The sequence below is a fragment of the Nilaparvata lugens genome, chromosome 1, assembly GCF_014356525.2.
Source record: "Nilaparvata lugens isolate BPH chromosome 1, ASM1435652v1, whole genome shotgun sequence".
Classification (NCBI taxonomy): Eukaryota; Metazoa; Arthropoda; class Insecta; order Hemiptera; family Delphacidae; genus Nilaparvata; species Nilaparvata lugens.
Window position 1 is genome coordinate 92096825 of NC_052504.1, and position 21007 is coordinate 92117831.

General features: G+C 35.1%; 1 protein-coding gene across 1 annotated transcript in view; it reads left to right on the forward strand.

The window, feature by feature from the left end:
* The window catches only part of LOC111055461, a 209632-nt gene extending 199743 nt beyond the window's left edge, over positions 1-9889 (forward strand). The window contains exons 20-24 of the mRNA XM_039419615.1: positions 3140-3361; positions 5299-5439; positions 6832-7045; positions 7894-8136; positions 9137-9889. Coding sequence (XP_039275549.1) covers positions 3140-3361; positions 5299-5439; positions 6832-7045; positions 7894-8136; positions 9137-9333 — 1017 coding nt within the window. The 3' untranslated portion in view covers positions 9334-9889. The remainder of the gene's footprint in view (positions 1-3139; positions 3362-5298; positions 5440-6831; positions 7046-7893; positions 8137-9136) is intronic.
* The last annotated feature ends 11118 nt before the right edge of the window (positions 9890-21007 follow it).

The window sequence follows — 21007 nt, forward strand, 5'->3', positions numbered from 1 at the left end:
GTCCTTCCGCTGAGAGATGGGACGCCAAACTGCCTCTAGGGTGCCCAGCGCCCGGCCACCCTTGACTCAGCCTCTTGACCCACATTTGTGCCTGGAGTTCCACCCATCTCTGGTCTCTTGGGTTTTCTTTTTTCGCCCCTCCGAAACTTTGCAGGATCAGAAGCCTCACCTCTCTCAAGAAGTTTTGCCTAAATGGCCGTCCTTCTTTGAGCAGTGGTGAGGTTTGGTCACTCCACCTACTCGTGACCTATGTGAGTTCCACTCCTGGTCTTTATGTAGGTCCTTCCGCTGAGAGATGGGACGCCAAACTGCCTCTAGGGTGCCCAGCGCCCGGCCACCCTCGACTCAGCCTCTTGACCCACATTTGTGCCTGGAGTTCCACCCATCTCTGGTCTCTTGGGTTTTCTTTTTTCGCCCCTCCGAAACTTTGCAGGGTCAGAAGCCTCACCTCTCTCAAGAAGTTTTGCCTAAATGGCCGTCCTTCTTTGAGCAGTGGTGAGGTTTGGTCACTCCACCTACTCGTGACCTATGTGAGTTCCACTCCTGGTCTTTATGTAGGTCCTTCCGCTGAGAGAGGGGACGCCAAACTGCCTCTAGGGTGCCCAGCGCCCGGCCACCCTCGACTCAGCCTCTTGACCCACATTTGTGCCTGGAGTTTCACCCATCTCTGGTCTCTTGGGTTTTCTTTTTGCCCCACCGAAACTATGCAGGGTCAGAAGCCTCACCTCTCCCAAGACGTTTTGCCTAAATGGCCGTCCTTCTTTGAGCAGTGGTGAGTTTTGGTCTCTTCACCCAAAACTCTTGACCTACGGGAGTTCCACTCCTGGTCTTTATGTAGGTCCTTCCGCTGAGAGAGGAGGGGACGCCAAACTGCCTCTAGGGCGCTCAGCGCCCGGCCACCCCTCGACTCAGCCTCTTGACCCGCATTTGTGCCTGGAGTTTCACCCCATCTCTGGTCTCTTGGGTTTTCCTTTTGCCCCTCCGAAACTGCCCTGATGGGGCAGAACCCGTGGGTTTGAAGGCAAGGCAACTTCTGGAGTTGCCTTGAGGTCCATTTCAGTCGCCTCCTACGACAAGCATGGATACTGCGGGTGAATTCTGGTTTTCAACACATTCTTGAGTACGATGATCGACTCAAAGCTCCCCCAACCCACAGGGGGCTCTCCGATTATATCAATAGATGTAAAGATGAAGTGAAGTAACTTCAAGGTTTTGTTGGTAGACTGTATGAACCATTTGTCAGCCAAGAATTTTTAACGGTTAACTTGGGTTTACAAAATTTCACCGGAGAGAAAAAACTAAAACATTGCTTCATCTAGTAGTAGGAAAAATTTAGACACTAATCTTACTTATTGGCAGTTTATATGGGAAATTTCTTCATTTTCAAGGGGCTTTGAAAAACGTTTTTAACCATACCTAAAATCTCTTTTCAGCCATAATTCGAATCAGCCTGTTCACACTCCGATTCGACAATAATTATAAGTATTTCAAATACTCAGAACATTGTCACCAATTTTATTACAAGGATCGTGTCCTTGACGTCTTTATCCTTTGTCCTTGGCCAAATCTGGTCTAAATAGAATGTACTCATTAAATCGTGTGCAACTTGGCAGGTTGGCAAGTCTCAAATAATTTTATACATACTATACATTGGTGTCCTGACCTCTTTCTCTATAGACCTTGGTTTGGCTCATAAACGATTTCTCCAGTAAGTAAATTTGTAGGTTCAATTTTAGATTAGGTTGTTGCTCCAAGAAATATCAAAATGTACCAACCTGTCGCTTAATTTCTTACAAGAGTTCCAATTACAGGTAATTTTCAACTTTCAACTTGATTTGGTATTATACAGAGTGTTTACGAACTCCCTACCTAGGGCATTGTTCCTGGGTAAAAAACATATCTAAATAATTATCATATTTAAATTGTCCGGAAGTCTTCAGTTACTCACACAGCGGCCATTTTGCTTTTTTCACTTATTATTTTTATTCTGAATAATGGTTAAACATATGAAATTGAAACTTTGCACGATCATTTAAAGCAACTAGACACAGCTTAAAAAAGTTATATTTTTTTTAAATTCATAGAACAAAATGGCGGCCATTTAAAATCTTGTTTATTAAATAACTCAGAAAGCGTTTGTTTTACAAAAACTCTACAAGAATAAATATTTTAGTAAATTTAATTGCCTATCGATTGGTACCAGATTTTTTAAGATTGAACTAATATTAACTGAGATATGGTAGTTTTAGTGGTTGGTTACCCACTTTTAGAGGGTTATGTAACGTTATTTTATTGTTTGAAATTACCTAAAATCGCTTACTATTAACATTCAATGCAAATAGAGACTATTGCATCATTGAGGCGACTCTATCAGCATGCCTTGGTTTGCAATGCAATAAACTTTCAGTGGTCACCTATCCCTAAAGCTGTCATATCTCAGTTAATATTGGTTCTATCTTAAAAAAATTGGTACCAATCGATAGGCAATTGAATTTACTAAAAAAAGTTATTCTTGTAGAGTGTTTGTAAAACAAACTGTTTCTGAGTTATTAAAGAAAGAACATTTTAATGGCCACCATTTTTTTCTATGAATTTCAAAAATTATCATAATTTTTTCAAGCTTTGTCTAGTTGCTATAATTATCGTGCAAAGTTTCAATTTCGTATGTTTAACCATTTTTGAGAAAAAATGAGTAAAAAAAGCAAAGTGGCCGCTGTGTGAGTAACTGAAGACTTCCGAAAATTTAAATATGATATTTAGATATGTTTTTTACCCAGGAACAATACCCTAGGTAGGGAGTTCGTAAACACCCTGTATATAGATATATTCTCGGGCCACTACCGTGTTTCGGATGGACACGTTAAGTCGTCTGTCCCGTCTGCCTAAAAAGCAGTCATATCAGAGCCCCTGAAATTGATCAGTTTCGACCTGAAAACTCTGACACCAGACTTAAGCCAGCCAGGTCACTCGATATTATTATTACTTGATTCGGTAACAATCTATTTTTTTTAGTCTTCTGTTAGAAACAGGCTGTATATAATTAATATTTATTCTATTCTAACATTTTCTCCATTATATCTTGAAAAAGTCATCACCAGATTGACTATTTGTGAAAATATGTGAAATATAATGATTGCAGCAAGCTGGCTTCCGAATGTACTCAGAGTACTGCAACAGTCATCCACTGGCCATAGCCACTTTGCAGGAGCTCTACCAGCACAACAGCTATAGCAAGTTCTTCGAGGCGTGCAGACTGATGAGGGGCCTCATAGAGATACCCCTTGACGGCTACCTTCTCACCCCGGTGCAGAGGATATGCAAGTATCCGCTTCAACTGGCCGAACTACTCAAGTATACTAAGGTGTGTATAGTATGTGTAATGTATAGTATTTCAAGAAATAAATGTAATGTATAGTATATCAAGAAATAAAAATATAAAATTCAAGTACCCTTTTTAAAATTTTCGCTTACAACATGTTCCAAAATTAATGTAATTATTTTCAAGTGTGCGATTTATTGATAATTAAGAGTAGCCCTAACCAAAAAACTAGTATTTAGTTGACCGAGCGAAGTGAGGTCTAAAGCTGCGTATACATATTCGCGCTTCCAACCCGCACCGAGCACGCTCCTCCCTCGTACCGCCCTCGTACCACCATCGAACCACAGTCGCTCCGCCCACGCACCCATCATGAACGTTACGGAAGATGTTAGATCTTCTCGCGTTCCCCGGTCGTACCACTCTTGCTCGCCGGTCGATCATCAATCGCTCTGCTGGTGTGGCGTTCGGTTGCGGAGCAGAGCGAAAGTCTGTACGCACCTTAAGATTCAAGTCGACGGTTTAGCATTTCTTTTAATGTTTAAATGTTTAAGGTCCGGTTGCACAAAAGCCGGTTAAATTTTAACCGTGATTAATTCCGCGAGAACCAATCAGAGATGCCGTTTTATCAAAAACGCATTCTCTGATTGGTTCTCGTCAAGTTAATCACGGTTAAAATTTAACCGGCTTTTGTGCAACCGGGTCTAAATGTTTAAATGTTTTAATGTTTAAATGATTAAATGTTTAAATGTTTAAATGTGTATATGTTTATATGTTGCGCATTTACGGCGAAACGCGGTTATAGATTTTCATGAAATTTGACAGGTATGTTCCTTTTTTAATTGCGCGACGACGTATATACAAGGTTTTTGGAAATGTTGCATTTCAAGGATAATATAAAAGGGAAAAGGAGCCTCCTTCATACGCCAATATTAGAGTAAAAATCAGACTATATAATTATTCATCATAAATCAGCTGACAAGTGATTACACAGATGTGTTTAGAAGCCAGTCTATTGCTGTATTTCCATAAAATAGGTCTATATAAGGTCTATAGTTTCAATCAGGTACTTGTGGATGAGAATACTGCGTGAGGTCTACTGTTCACAGAACTACTAGTATAGTAGTGTATAGCATTTGTAATGTGTTTAGGTTGGATGACCTGTAGCAAGATATGAATGACGTTTGAGTTTGACTGTCTCTGTCTATCGATCTATCTTTGTACTTGTGACTGAATGGAATGAACGAAATGCTTAGCAATGTAACGTATTTATTTATCTTCTACTCCTAAATATTACAGTAGGGCCTACTCTAGTTTATTAACAATATAGCTAGTAGAATACCAATAATCGGGAAACTTGTCCGTAAGTAAATGATTAACGAAATGGTCGGAAGAAAATGATGATGACCTCGAAGAAGAAAATGAAAAAGAGGAAAGGGGAAGACTATAAAGAAGAACAAGAAGAAGACAGGAGAGTAAAAAGATATGATGATGATGATTAATTGAATCTAATGATGATGATTATTTTTTCTATTGTTCGAAAACAGTTTGAATACTGAACAATCTTGGAAACAGTAGTTTACCTCTCAAAATACTAACTAGTTTACTGTATCAGATTCTGTGCTCATTCTAGAGTTCTGGCATTCAATCGTTCATGTGTTCTGATAATAAAACCTCTAAAGTAGTTACTTTGTTCCGAATTATATTTTACTTTTTCAAAAGTGAAAGAAACGGAATTTTATAAACTCTTATAAATATTATACAATAGTTATGGAGTTTTTCTATTTGAATGAAATCAATTAAATGGCAACTATTCACATGAACAGGGATATTATGAGTGTTTCCGGAGAAATCGTCTTAGAATCTGTATATTGAAGAGGATAGACACTTAGTGCAAAATATATCATTTTAAAATTGAATCGTTGAAATAGTTTTGTTTTTGAATTGCGCTTATTACCTCTAATTTATCAATCATTTTCCAGGCTGACCACATGGATCATGGTAAAATCAAGGAGGCACTGGATGCGATGCGAGGTGTTGCCATATTGATCAACGAGCGCAAACGGCGCATGGAAAGTCTAGAAAAGTTGGCAGCTTGGCAACAGCGTGTGGAAGGCTGGGAGGTAAGCAACACTAATATTATTTCAACAATTCTATTTATTCTGAAGAGTATACTTTACTATATTATTGAATTAGCGTTAGTGAGTTCTAACTTTTGACTCAAGGCCAGAATTGTTTTTAATCTGTGGGTGTATATGTTCTACAATAAGTTTTGAACGATTTTATCAATCATTTTCAAATGTTGAACACAGAGGTTCTTCGAACCTTTTTACAGAACAAGTTCGTTGGACAACAAAATTTACTGACTCCTTCGTTCTTTTTTAGACAAAAAATGATAAGATCTAAAAATCAGTATGTATTTTGTATGCTATTGTATAGATACTTAATAAAATAGAGGAAAAAATCATACAATCTTCATATGTGAAATATTGTAAAAGTATATTCCAGCTGATAGAATATCAGGTGCATTTCTGAAAAGTATTAAAGTGAGATTTTTTAAATCAAGAAAATAATATATTTCCATTATGGACAACAGCTGATAGAAGGCAGCTCAGAATGATAGTTCATGAGCGAGTTCTTCAGCCCAGGGGGTTCACTAGTACAGTACGCGTCCCGTAGTTTTGCCTCCGTGACTTTGAAACGGCACATTTATAGGCAAGGTAAGGTTCGCGGGGTAATATTTACGGCTTAGCTAAAACATCAGGCTTTAGAGGCCCTAGATCTCAATAGTGAGGTCCACGTTATAATGGCAGTGTTTGATTAGCAATGGTATTGCTCTCCTTGTCTATCATTTAACAAAGTGGATAGCGCTATCTCTTTCTCGCTTTGTTCTGTTGCTAGATCGTCTTTCAACAATGTAGAATTTATAATTAATTAACAAATTCAGTATGAAATTATTGAAAAATAAAATTTCTTGCTTAATAAAATATAATTAATTATTTAAAACGAGAATGAACCGTTAATATTACATCAATAAACCTGTATCAGCTACCGTCAATAGAAGGCATTGACAAGACAGAGGATTGGCAACGTTGTTCTCCTATCTTTCTCCACTGCCATTTTAACGTGGACCTCACTATGGAGGAAACTCCCTACACACAGAGATTCTTCATGAACGAGAGAGTTGCAACGTATCATTGACAATGGAAAGAGCTTGTTGAACGAATGTCAGCTGATAGGTTATGTTGTGCTAAAAAGACTTAACTCCAAAAAGCAACTTGTGTACCTTTTCGGATGCAACACGTTGCTTTTGAGAAGATACAAAAGAGCATCTGTTGCTCCTTGAAAGATACATTTTCAAGAATGTTCGATGTTTTTGAACGGGTAGTATTGTAGTCTAGTGACCCTCCGCCGATAGGCAAAGCTACATGACTCGGATAGTTTAAATACTATTTTAATTGATATGCTCGGTTTTCATCGTGGGTAACTTCTATGATATCGATTATTTTGCCCAGGGTGAAGACCTGATCGAGAGCAGTTCGCAGCTGATCTTCCAGGGCGAGGCGATCCGAGTGACCAGTGGTATGTGGACCAATAACATCACCCTCTTCCTCTTCGACCATCAGCTCGTCTACTGCAAGAAGGACATACTCAAGCGCAACACCTACGTCTACAAGGGCCGCATACACCTCGACACCAGCGAGGTTATCAGTCTCAATGACGGCAAAGGTACGCTTCACTTGGAATTAATCTGTGTGGAGTGTATTCAGAAGTATTTATTTATTAGCTGGATTGATTTATTGCATGTAATTTAAACTACTTTAACTATTTATTTTGACTTTCCACTGCTTTCAATAGAACAACACATAGAATATAGTAAACTAAAAATATTGAAATTCGCTAAAAAACAACAATATTGATAATATTTGAATGTTTGTGAACCTACTGAGTGAAACCATTGTAGGGAAAAGATAGCATAAGAGATAAACCATTGTATAACGCTTTTATGTTCCAAATTTTACTACTAACTCAAGCCGATATCCCAAGTACTTCCTTTTCTTGAAGCTATGCGACGGCGTCACAGTGACGCTGGTTGTCTCTCATACTGTGCCGTTCTTACACTCTCACCCGGTTAAAACAGTAATCGACAAAGACAGCTGTTTTAGACAGCGATCTACTTGATTACACAAAAAAACCAAAGATTTAACAATCAGCTGGAAATTTCTTATCTCTTATCTTTTCTCTATGATGAAAGAAAGGTAAGTAGATAAAAGTAGGTAGGACAATAGTAGATAGGTAGGAGTGAAACATATGAAATCATAAACGTATTGACATTTCATTAACTGTAAATACAAATGCAAATAATGTTAAATAATATTAAGAAGTTCAGCGTTTTTGCTGTAGTTTGTGACAGCTGACATGATATCAGCGGTATTTTGAGCGAGTTCTCCACTTTATTTGCTTATTTATTTATGTACGATTTACCTGCGTTCTTTTGTAGCCTGATGGTAAATAAAATTTATTCATTTTATTTGTTCACAAATAAGTTGAATGTTGAATGTGAATTTGTATTGCAGAGCCACAACTGAACGTGACAGTGAGGCACGCGATCAAAGTGCACAGCTGCGTGCGCGACAAATGGCTGCTGTTCTGCTGTCGCTCGGCGGCTGACAAGTCGCGCTGGCTGGACGCGTTTGCGCAGGAGCGACGTCTTGTGGCGCAGGACGCACAGGATGGACTCGAATTCGCGCCCGCCGCGCGCCAGTTGGCGCGACTCGCCGCCGCTCGCTGCTACCGCATGCCGCCTACTAAGCCGCGTGGTGAGCTCTAACATTTGTTTCATAGAATAGGAATAGGGAAAGTCCCTATTTTGCGTAGATATCTACTCTCTGGCATATTGAATAGTTTATTGATGTGATTAAAATTAAGTTTCAAAGTGTAGATTTACATCAGATACATTCCACACTCAAAATAGATCACATATACAGAGTGTCAAGATACTAGATATAAATTTAATTAAAAATTAATGGTGTCTCGCTTTTGCTAGCACTTTGACTTGTCTGACGCCGTTGAGGCCAACCAGACGTAATATATATCTATCTATCTATGTCCCACGAAAGGTGTAACAGCCGAAAACCATAGATTCTACATGAAATTTACAACAAAAAATGTCCAGTCAAATTTTCTTGTATCGACCTTAGTTTTCAAGATTATGTAGATTTTTCGATATTTTTGAAAAACGTGTATAACTGGAAAACTATCTGTCAAAATCTAGTTTTAAGGATATGGTTGTACAGAGGAAGAAATTTCCAATAAGATTTTTCCAATTTTCTACTTTGTTTGAAGCTTTTGAACTTTTTATGAGCGTTCAAACTGTTTAAAATTTGTATTTGATTTTGACGAATGTACTTTTTCAGCTTTGTTCATCATGCATGTCCTGTCGTTAGTGACCAGCCTTGGGCGATAGTGTGGATGCGGCATAATTTATTTTATTTGAAAATGAAGTAATTTCATCCACACTTTCGCCCAATGCCTACAAAATTGATGACGACAAGCGCGAGAATATGGATTGCTGCTTTGCAGCGATCGCCTTCACTTGGACTAGGCACTATAATATTTTGTCATTGCTTTTGCATTATCGTGGAATAATTACATTAATATTAACTATCTATTCATCAGATATTGATATTTTTGACAGAAATTCCATAATATAAATTCAAATCGTATTTTATCAAGCATATTTTCCCAATATCATGTCATTTGTGCATTTCAATTTACATTGCCATTTGCCATTTATCATGAGTAATTTTCATCCGACAGGCAAAAGCTACAAGCGCGGTAACAGCGTTAATATGGCGGCATTGGGCGCGCGGCCTCCCTCTAATGGCGTCAATGGTGGCGGAGGGGGAGGGGCGTCTCTTGGACGTCGCGTCGGCACGTGGTTCACATTTGGCGCCAACAAGAAAACGCGCGCACTAGGAAGAGCGGCAACACTGCAAACGGTGCATCCGTCATGAGAGCAGGTGATCGTCACAGCCAAGGGTTGGGTGTGACGAGACCTCTATGATATATCATAAGTATTTGTCATAATAGTTTATTACTAATATTGAACTTGTCATAGTGGTTTGATACTACTATTTTATTACATTGTAATAGTGATATTATTACTATATTCTTCAAAGGATTGGATGTGTCGACCATAATCTCATCGATTTATCATAAATAATTTATGATAATAAGTCTAGAAATCATCATAAATACTTTGTTAGTACCACGGTATTTAAATGAAAACGGTAGGGGTCATGAAATGTGTGCACAGTGGCCAGCGTCATCGCCACCAACCGAGGTTTTTAACACCTATTGGCAATTTATGAAACTTATTTGTTAAAAAACAGATGTTTGGATATAAAATGACGTCAGCTACACCGGAAATTTAGCACAACATGCGCGTGACACCTACCGTCTTCTTTTATATACCGTGGTTAGTACTACTATTGAATTTGTAGTAATATTGTTAATATTATTGTATTATCTTGTAATGCAGTAGTACATTGTTATATTTTCCAGAGATTTGAGTATGGGTAAAAACATAGTGGAGCGGCGAGTCAAGAGTCAAGCAGCGCGTTTTCGATTCAAGATGCAAGCGTCGCTTCACACGCACAGTGTGAAGTTTTATGTGTTAAAGGTGTTAGGAGTTGTGCTGTGCATCCATTGAACGAAAAACGTGATACTTTAGGTGAATACCATCACCTATTTCCCCAATTAAAGGAGTATCCTGATCGGTTCTTTCAATACACCAGGATGGAGTACAGTACATTTTAAACCATATTCAACCTCAAATGGTAACAAAATTCACTAATTTCGTCAATCAGCCTATTGAACCTGAGGAGAAGCTGGTTATAACATTGAGGTAAGAAACTGTTTATATCATGAAAAACTTTATGAAAAAAAACTTAAAACCACATTTTGAAAAGACACACATTTTTTGATTCTAAATCTAAAATGTTACTGTTCTTGTGTTAAGGGTTAAAACTTTGATTCCACTGATCTGAATCTAATAAGCTGTTGTCTTGTTGGGGTGTTGGTGATGTACTATTTTGAAGAGAGTGGTCTGAAGGCACAAATGACTGATGAATGGAATAGTTACTAGTAGCTGTAGACGGTCTAGAAGAGTCGTGCGAGTATGCATATTTTAGTAATAGATTTGTAACTTCATTTCGGAAAAGTGGTTTTTCAGCTCAATTTATATTTTTCATGTGAGGCAAAAGGCTTTCAAAAAACATCATGTCATCATTTGGCTTTTCTTCTCTTCGAGCCCGCTTTTCTTCTAAAAGTGCCATCTTCTTTTCCTCAATCTGGATCAGTTTCTTCAATTCAGGATTTTGTGCCCTTCTCTTATTAAAATTATTTTGGTGGACAAGACCTTCATTCATAGTTTTTTCATTGGCACTTGACAGAAGCTGAGGTACTGACATTGCCGACATCGTTGCCGCCCTCAGTAACTTGTGATTCACTTGGATAATCTACACTTATATAGTTTGTGTTGTCTTCAAGATTTGCCTCTTCAAAGTTTGTGTCTGTCGTCTGCTCCTCCAAATTTTCACATTTTTTCTTGATATTCCCAGATGTAGGTCTAGTCTTGAATTGTGATCTCAGAAAATCTAACATCAAAAAATATTGAATGATAAAAAACAAAGAAATTGCCATTCCGGATGATGCTTGTTTGCCTGGGACTAATTTTACAACGCCATTGGTATTTCTCGCAGATGAAGCCTTCCCCTTGTCTGTAAATGTACTAACACCTTACAATGTAGAAAATCTCAATGAAGAAAAAATCGTCTTCAATAAAAGACACTCAAGGGCTCGAAAATGTATTGAGTGTACGTTTGGAATCCTGTACTCAAAATGGAGACTTTTGTCTAAAAATATTGAAAGTGACTATGAAACAGTTGACATGATAATAAAAGTTGTGTGTCCTTCAAAACACTATAATAGATAGAGAAGGATTTGAGAGGCATTTGACAGATGTGGAGACAGTTGAACCTAAGAACATTGAAGTTCCAAGAAGACAACATCAGAGAGGACGACAATCGAGTGATGCTCTTTTTGTGCGGGACACATCACAAGATATTTCAATGAAAATATGATCCACTTTGCAAGAGACTGAAAAGCAGTTTAGTTACATGTTTTGGCTGGTTTTGCTATTTTAAACCTTGGTATCTCATTTACAAATGACAGAAATTGACAAATTTATTATTATTGTTATTATGAATTATGTGTCCAGTAGCATTTCTAATTCATTGTTTTATTATCTTTCAATTTTCATGTGTGTGTTCAAATATGTTGGATATCATTCTGTTCTGAGGTTTGCAAGATGTTATTAGGATGGTCTTTTCAATTCATGTAAATATGCGATTCTTTTAAGTTTACTACAATACAACTTGCTTACTGGCCTACTGAAATGCAAAGAAAAAATACATCATACGTATAAGCAAACATACCTGGGCAATTATTTTCTATCCCTACTTCCTTCCATAGTTTGTCCAACGTAAACCGATTATGGTGGTCATTCATCTGTTGGTTCCATATCGGTTCACAGTTCCGTATTGACGAAATCAACAGTTCCAGGTTCATTTTGTGGTATACATATGATGCACTGATGAAAATATTAATCAAACAGATGGAAATACTGTACAACAAACAACCAATTACACGTTCAAATTATATACACAACCGACTGCACGGGAAGACAGGAGTCGATCTACTGGAGCAGCGCTTCAAAGAAATCGGGGGTCATTTCACGAGCGGCGAGTCAAGATTCATGTCGATGCATGAAGCGCCGCTTGCCTCGTCACTATGTCCGTGCCTACTTGATTGTATGGAAGATTTAAAAACGCGCCGCTAGACTCGCCGCTTGACTCTTGACTCGCCGCTCCACTATGTTTTTACCCTATGAAGACTTGTCTGTTAGGTGTGATAACCTATAAAAATATTACTTTTGGTGTGACGACCAGAATCTCATGAATTTATTACCTATGATAACATTATCATGTTATAATTGTTACTGTATAATATTTTATTGTGTTGTAATGTAGCCGATGATTTGCAATGAATTTTTTTAATTCGAGAAACCTCATTAAAAGTGTCGTCGACGGTGAAAAGTCATGACAAGTAAAATTGGAATGGAAAAATAGAAGTCCTTTGGCAGTCGGTTACGAGGCATTGATCTACTTTTCCAGTTCAATTTTACCTGACAAGAATTTTGACTGTCGTCGATACTTTTGAATTCTTAAACAATGAGATCTCTTGGATTGTTAAAATCATTGCAAATAATCGGCTACATTACAGTATTATCTTGGATGATTAATAATATTATTACTATATTTACCAAAAGGTGAATTGGCAACCTCATTTTAGGTTTGAGACCCTTGGTGATCTATGACATCCTTATTTTAATTATCCGGACCAGAATCTCATGAATTTATCATATTATTTTTGATGATATCTTAAGAATTTTTTCACTTTTTGTGTAGTTGATAAGTTGCATGAATCATATTACTTGACTTTATACTTTGTTATTACTTTTGTCTTATTTTATATTATCGTTATTTTACCAATTAGATGACGAAAACTATATGTTGTAATTGACGAAAGACTAGGCTACTTGCATTCATGTCACCGCATATTGACCGTAATATTAGAATGAAGCTGGATTCCAACATATCAGTATCATTGAAAGTGACCGGCACAGTGGAAATATAATTCCCATGATATCTGATTGGAGTATTCACACTCAGCACGGTTAAGCGAGTATGAATAGTCCCATTAGAAATCATTGGAATAATATTCTCACTGTACCGGTGACTTTCACTGTCACTGATATGTGTGGAATTCCAGCTTGAAATATTGATATAGCAATACTGAACACTCATTCTCCAATGCGATGTCATTTGATTTTATTTGTTTTCTATCTCTAATTTCATGATATTTCCCATAAAAATCTTTACTTTTATTATTTTAAACAACATCAAATGTTCCTTTTTTACCGATATTTTATTTAGTTCTAATTTTCCATTACATTTTATCATAGGCCTAATATATTATATTCTTCAAGCTCTGTCTTATTTGCCCTTGAGTAGAGCCTTTCAAAAATTTTTAATTAGTTGTCATTTTTTCGCATTTATTTTGTGTATGAGATTCAATATAAATATTGAACCATTTTTATTTTCAAGTATTATAAATGTTTGCTTTTTTAATCCACAATCAGTCTCATCTAAGCCATTCAATACAGTCATACAGTACAGCCAAAGGTGATAAATTTCTAATTTCCCATGTTTTTAAATATGGTTCAAGGACAGCTATCCTTTTAGCCTTGCTACAATATTTAGAACATTTCCCAACTATTCTATTGATTCTTTCACTTGATGACGTATTTAAATTGTTCATGTAAAGGTTTATGTCAGGTGATGCTCTAGTCTTTCAGTAGACTCTATGAATCAATTTCATATCCACAATCAATCTCATCAGAGCCATTCAATTTAGTCAAATGTGATTAATTACAGTAACCACACAGTACAGCCAAAGGTGATAAACTTCTAACTTCCCATGTTTTTAAATACGTTTCAAGGACAGCTATCCTTGTAGCTTTGCTAAAATTTCTACAATTTTGAATATTTCCCAGCTATTCTACATGTTGACGTATTCAAATTGTTCATGTGAAGATTTATGTCAGGTGATGCTCTAGTCTTTTAGTAGGCTCTATGAATGTCTGCACAGATAAAAACGTTTGATTACGTCATGATTTTTAAAATGTTTTATCATCATTACCTTTATGAACAATCTTTTAGTGTTTATTTTTCGTAAAAATTGAACAAACTTATCCAAGTTCTAGGGCGGTTAACGGTTATCTCTTATTATATTATTATATCTTATAATTCTTGTCTATAACAACTGATTTATCTCTTATCTATCTTTCACTATTCTACTTGGGTAATAAGAACTGTGATTTATCGTTAATGTGCGTACAGATTTACGCGCCGCGAACATGAGCAATTCACTTCTAATCAGCTGATGCCAAGCTTTTTATATCTGTATCTTACCGTTCCTTTAAAAATACAGATATAGTCAGCTGATTAAAAGTGAATAATTGCTCATTTTCGCGGCGCGTATATCTGTACGCACCTTAAGATTTAAGTACCTATGTAATTTGAACATTTAGCCGTTATAATGAACAACCTTGATTTATCTTGATCATTATTATTGTTAGATGAGACCTGGGGTCTGAAATTAGAAGTCTAATAATTAATCATCATCAAGGACCGTATTTTTAAACGATTCACAAGAACGTTTTTAGCCAATCATGGATTGGTTGTCTGGCTCCCATGATGCAATCAGAAATATTCTAGTTGCTTTGTTACCATATAACAAAAGCATGATTGGCTAAGATCGTTCTTATTAATCGTTTACAAAGAAGGCTATAAATACGGGCTTACATTATTGAAAATGAAAACATTTGTTCCTGTATTACAAGTGCTGAATTTGAAAGTTCATAGCCTAAATAACTTTTGTTTTATTTGTATTTTACACCATTAGTTTTGAATTTCTTTGTAATTTCAATAACGTAAAATTTTTATTCGAATTTTGTAAATGTATTATTCTAATCAGAAAGTTACATCTTATTCAAATAGCTTACAACATAAAACTACAATCTGTTGTATTATTATGTTTGCAATTCATAAAAGAGTACATTTTACATTTCATTTGGAAATGAGAATGAGTTATAGGATGGTAACATAAATATCTCCTTTCAAATGTTCTGTATACTGTATTATTTGAAGTTTTACATGGTATACATTTCTTGATGAGGGTATTCCCAAATAAGCTTCAGGCTTGTGTGTGGGCAATGGGAAGGACGATTGTGATTGGATCTACAGCTTCAGGTCGGCTCCGAACCACCAGAAAGCAATTATCATATTAATAACACTTTACTTTTAAAAATGAAACTACTTCCCGCTTTGTATTAGGAAAATACATATCAAACATCGTTAGGTTATAAAATGTCTTATATTATTTATCATAATTCATCTTTTTATTATATTAATAAACTTTGCAGAACAATTTTGAAAATGAAAATACTATTTATTAGGCGGAGTTAAGACCACTATTTTATTGTTTGATTTAAAAAGTAAAATGTCTTTAACATTAACATATTAATTTACAAAAAATATAATATCAGTTGAGCTTTTCTCTTCCAATAACAATAGATTATAATGAATAAATTTTTCCCATACTTTTTATTTAAATATGAAGTTAATACATACTTTTGAAATTCAAAAGTCAATTGGCCTAAGGCGAATTCTAAATTTATTCCATATCATACAGAGGTTATAGGTAGGCAGGGAAAGTTAACTATACTTCAATAAAACATAGTCTTATCAAATAAGCAATCTTATATTATTCTAAAGCTGTTAACATATTGAAATTGTGTATGAGATATTAGAATTGTCGATGGAGAGAGTTTTAAGTGTTGTATATGATAAGATGTACATGATATTTAATACGTTGTTGTATAGATTTCAGCCAAAGATTTGGTGGTTTAATCATATCATATTAATAGATTAATTAATTGATATATCCTAATTTTAAGGGTTGATGTCCTTAAAACTGGTTTTAGATGTTTGTAAAATATGTACCCCTTTTCCCTAGTTGTTATTGGTGTTTGAAATTGGCCTACTCTATTCTACACTGTTGTAAGGTTTAAAATGTTTTTCGAGATTTTAATTTAAATTTAAAGTGAACAGGTATTTTCGTTTTATTTATACTTTGTTTCACTTTCCAAATCATCCTGGTATCAATTTTTAAACATTTTTAACTTGATAATTTTTAACATAAAAGTCTTTTTCTAAACTGAGCAAATGAAAAATAAAATTGAAAGCCAATGGGAGTTCATGAAGACTTTTCAAATGTGGTTTGGCCAACTGTAGACTAAGAAACGTTTCAAATATCTGTGATCTGTTATCAGTTTTTTTAATCTAATTGTTATGTTACCTTGGTAAATCTGATCAATATCAATAAAATTAATTCCATCATCATTCTGGGACCAATTTGAATTGCAATGAAATTGATTAATTTAATTACGGTATTAGTTAAACAAGTACTATATAATTCATTTCTCGAGAAATCTTTGACCCGTTGTTGATCAGCTTCAAAGTTACAAGTTGTTTTAAATTTGATTTTCAATACTTCTTTCCATTATGCTCCATTCATAATTATTAGATGTTTTATGTCCTACTATTTGAATTCAATGAATTCATTGTAATTTGTTGAATATTTATATGAAAATAATATTGAAATAGAATATCAATTCGCAATAATACTGGCCTAGTACTGAACATTTTAATATAATGAATATTAATATTATTAAACATTTTAGACCTTCATTTGAAGCCTATTCTCAAGTTTTGTATTGATTGCAGTAGTCTAATGTTATGTAATGGGGAATGCAAACCTATTCAACAAACTTCTATTCAGCAATATAATTTCCGTTTTTGAACCATTATTTATTTATTTGTGGATACAATCACAAATCATATAAATATGATTGGGAAGGAGCAACAGGCTTGGCCCAAAACTATTCCATTCCCAAATTTTGATAGTGAAATGTTCAAAAATTATGACGGTACTACAGTTTAATATTTTGAATAATAGTTATTAAAAACTAGTACTCACGTGGAGCGCTTTCGGATTTTAAAAATCCATTTTCAACACTGAAAAGTGTTATTATTCGAAATATTAGGTAGACTGTAGTGTCGTCATAATAGTTCAAAAACTGATTATTAACTAGCAGTTCGTCATTGATAGCAAAATAGATGAGTAATATAATTTCTTCTTAAACCTAACATCAATCGTATAATCGATGTTATAAAATTAACAACTAGTTAAATTTCAAACTGTATTCTATTATTACGTTTGATGTATTTATGTTTTTCAATTTGTTCAAATTTATGCCTATGTTCCAAAATGTAGTTGATAATAATTGGTCAAAAAGTGGTTGAATGGCCAAAAAAGTAAGGCAATTCACGGATCACATACAGTAGTTCTGTAAAGTTGTGATAGCTATCAAAATTTCATAAATGTTTATTAAACTTTTGTTGAAAAACGTTCAATTTCCATTTCTCACATAATATGCTTATATAAGTTCATTTCCAAATAGAATGAACAAGAGGTAAATGATGAATGTACTTACTTGATTTACTTATGAATCTAAAGTAATAAATACTAAAATAATATACGGTATTAACGTTGTGTAGTTTGTAAACTTCATAGCAATATCGAGATTCTATGTATAAGTCTACTGATGCGTATAATTTAGTTGTATTAACTATGTATGGAAAAGACTGAATTTATATTGAGCATTCACTTCTTTGATTCTTTATTTTTATCATTATTAATCATTGGTTAATTTTTACCCAGTATTCTGTCATAGCAGATGCAGCTGCTATAATAACATCCATTTTTCATCATGGAATGTATTGTTTGTATAGTTTGTTATTATTCAATATTTCTCTAATTTTACTTACACGTTGATTTAAGTGTTGCTATTTGTACAGTATCGAATTATACAGGAAATTGATGGTTTTTGTGTAAAAACGTCGAATAAACCAAATTTCAAATTAGTTGATAAATATTTCTTCAAATTCATTCATTCATTTTATTTCATTTCACAATCACATCAGACTTTTCCTGGATCAAAAATTATGTGTTCAAACAGTGATGTGATTTATAACTTCATTTGGACAATAGGCCTATGAACTTTTGATCAAAATTTGGGAGAGAAATAGTAAATCAGCCTAGTTTTTTTCTCTCTCTGATCATAATATTATTATGATGACAGTATATTGTACAATTAATAAATGATTTGGAGAGAATCAACAGGATAAACCCAAAACTTTTTTCCTAATTTTGATAATAATAGTTCAGATATGGTTATGTAATAGTATATTTCGCACCTAGAGCAGAAAATGAGATTTTTCCAGCTCGAAATCGGGTTTTCAAGTCCGAGAGCTGGAAAAACATTTTTGCCCGTGGTGCGAACGATATTTTTCGCCACACTACAGGTATTGCTGACAAAATAAATAAAGAATACTCGTTAAGCTATCGTACCTATCTCTTGATTTTAGTGGTAGAAGATTTGCAGTCAGGATTTCAGATTCTTTTAAAATTTCACTTGGAATACCACAGTCATATTCAAGCATTTTTGAAAATTCGGAATGCACTAATCAACAATAAATAATTGAATAAAACTGGTTGCGAAGCGAATTAGTTTGATTCGAAACTGGAACTGAAATCATGGCGACTTCAGCTGATGATGAAAGTGGACACTCGCCCGATCTAGCGGATGACTTATTAACTACTTCCATGAGCGGTTGGAAAGAGACAACTTTCTGGCCTAGACCGGAAAAGAAACCCTTTTCTGACGTCGTCTGCAAACAAGGTCTTTCAGATCTACGTAGGGACTGGAAAACAGCTGCTTTCTGTGCAGTGTGGCGAAAACACTTTTATAAAAATCACAGAAGTTTACAGTCCAAATATACATTGTACATTATTAGTGAGAATACTCATCAAAAGTTTAGTTGATTGTGACACTCATTGAAAATTATGGATTGAGACAGTCAAAACTTTAAAAACTTGTTACACTTCATGTAGACTAAACTTTCCTAGTTTTTCAATGAAATCAGAACGAGAATTTCCATTGTTTGCCATGAGAGTGTTCACAGATTGGTAGACAGCAAATATATATTGTCTTAACACTCTCATAATACTGGTACCTACCGTATTTCTTCATGACCGTCAGAGCAGAAATTCATTACAAATCAGGGCTATTATTGAATTAAAACAATTCTTACAAGAAAATAAAACGGGAGTTAAAAATAATATTTCAAGAAATGCTAATGCAATATCTAGGTGCAATAGGAGAGTGGTTGTTTTTAAGCGTTGTCACATAATGTGAAAAACTTTGTTTTTAAGTTTTATGTTCACGTAAGTTTATGGCGTAAGTTTATATGCGTGATTATAGAGCGTAGAGAGGTAAGAAATGATACAGAAAATGTCAAACAATGAAAAAACCCTTGACTTATGGTAGTGGTACATAGTGAAAGCAGACTGAAGTTGCGACCCTACAAGGATTAGATTAGAACCTATCTGTGGGAATCATAGTTTTCAGCACTGGGCTTTATACTCTATGGCCAATGTTATTTCAATACAACAAAAGGAGCACACTGTTGCCGTTATATTATGCTGATTCTATCAAAGCGGTCTAGGCTCTCTTTTTCGCTCTTTCTCTCACATAGTTTAGCTGTAAGCTGTTTAGCTTACAGGCTCCCTGGATTCTGTGAAATCTGGCAGCATTGTATTCTATAAGAGCATGATATCACTATAATCTTTCTAATTTTAATCGTGATTGAATACCTCAAGCACAAACCAGAGAAGTATTTTTTGCTGAAACCCCTTCTTTGATTGGTTAATTGTGGCATATTAAATATAAATGTTATATTTGGCAAAAATTTAAAATGTATATGACGGTTAAAATTAAACAGGCTCTTGTGCAACCAGGCCATAGTCTGGTAGTCGATGAGAGTAGTGTATAGACAGGATCTATGCTGACAGAATTTATGGGTAGCCTAACTTGTAGACCTAATCATGCACCTATACTACCTACCTATTGCCGTTGAAAGTGTGACCGCTTGAGTCAACAACTCCTCTGAATATGATTCAAAAGTGTTGTAGAATCACCTCCCGGTTGTTCGGAACCCACCTAAAACTGTAGGTCCATTCATCTCTCATTTTTATCCGCTTCATTATCCACGCACTAGTTTAGAGCTTATTATTTTTTGGGCATCACCCTCAAAAAAAAGTTTGCTCCAACCAAATTGTTCATAAATAACTTGATTAAATCATTCTTGATTAAATCACTCAATCAAATCATTTTATGTATTTATATAATTATTATATTTTGAAGGTAAAAACATTCGATTATTGTAATTCAGATAAAAAAGCATCTAATTTTAGTATTTTCAAGGGAAAAACAGGGGACACATGAATTTATTTACAGAAGTTGAGCAGTTTCAATTTTCGTATATTCAAATTTGGCGCTTCTCATTGCTCAGTGCCTACTAGATCCAAAAATTTTTCAAGATGAAAATATTAGCATAGTTGAAAAGCTTAACAGAACTATTTTGAAATTGAACAATTAAAAAATCAACAAATAATTTGTATCTTATGAAAAATTCAATCCTATCATCAATCAAAGGCTTCCTAAATGATGAGTCAAACTTTGACTCACTCACCTGATGCCAGCGCTACACTCTCGTCAAGCTGCTTGCCAAGCAGCTTGCTGCCTCGGCCTCGCTGGATTCATCTCATGATCTGTACCACAGAAAATCTCAAGTGGTCAAAGTATATATAAATATAATGATTTGACATGAATTTAGGTGTTGAGTGAAAATTGATAAATGAAAATAGAATTCTTTATTAAGAGTATTCTGTGTCTATACGGTTGGAGTGAAGGCAAGTGACCAATCACACTCTCGGGCTTACCGTCAATCGTACGCACTTGGCAAGAGTGTGAGAGCGGCATGACAAATTCTTGTTTTCAACCGAAATCTGACTCAGAATCGAGGATGCAGTTGAAGA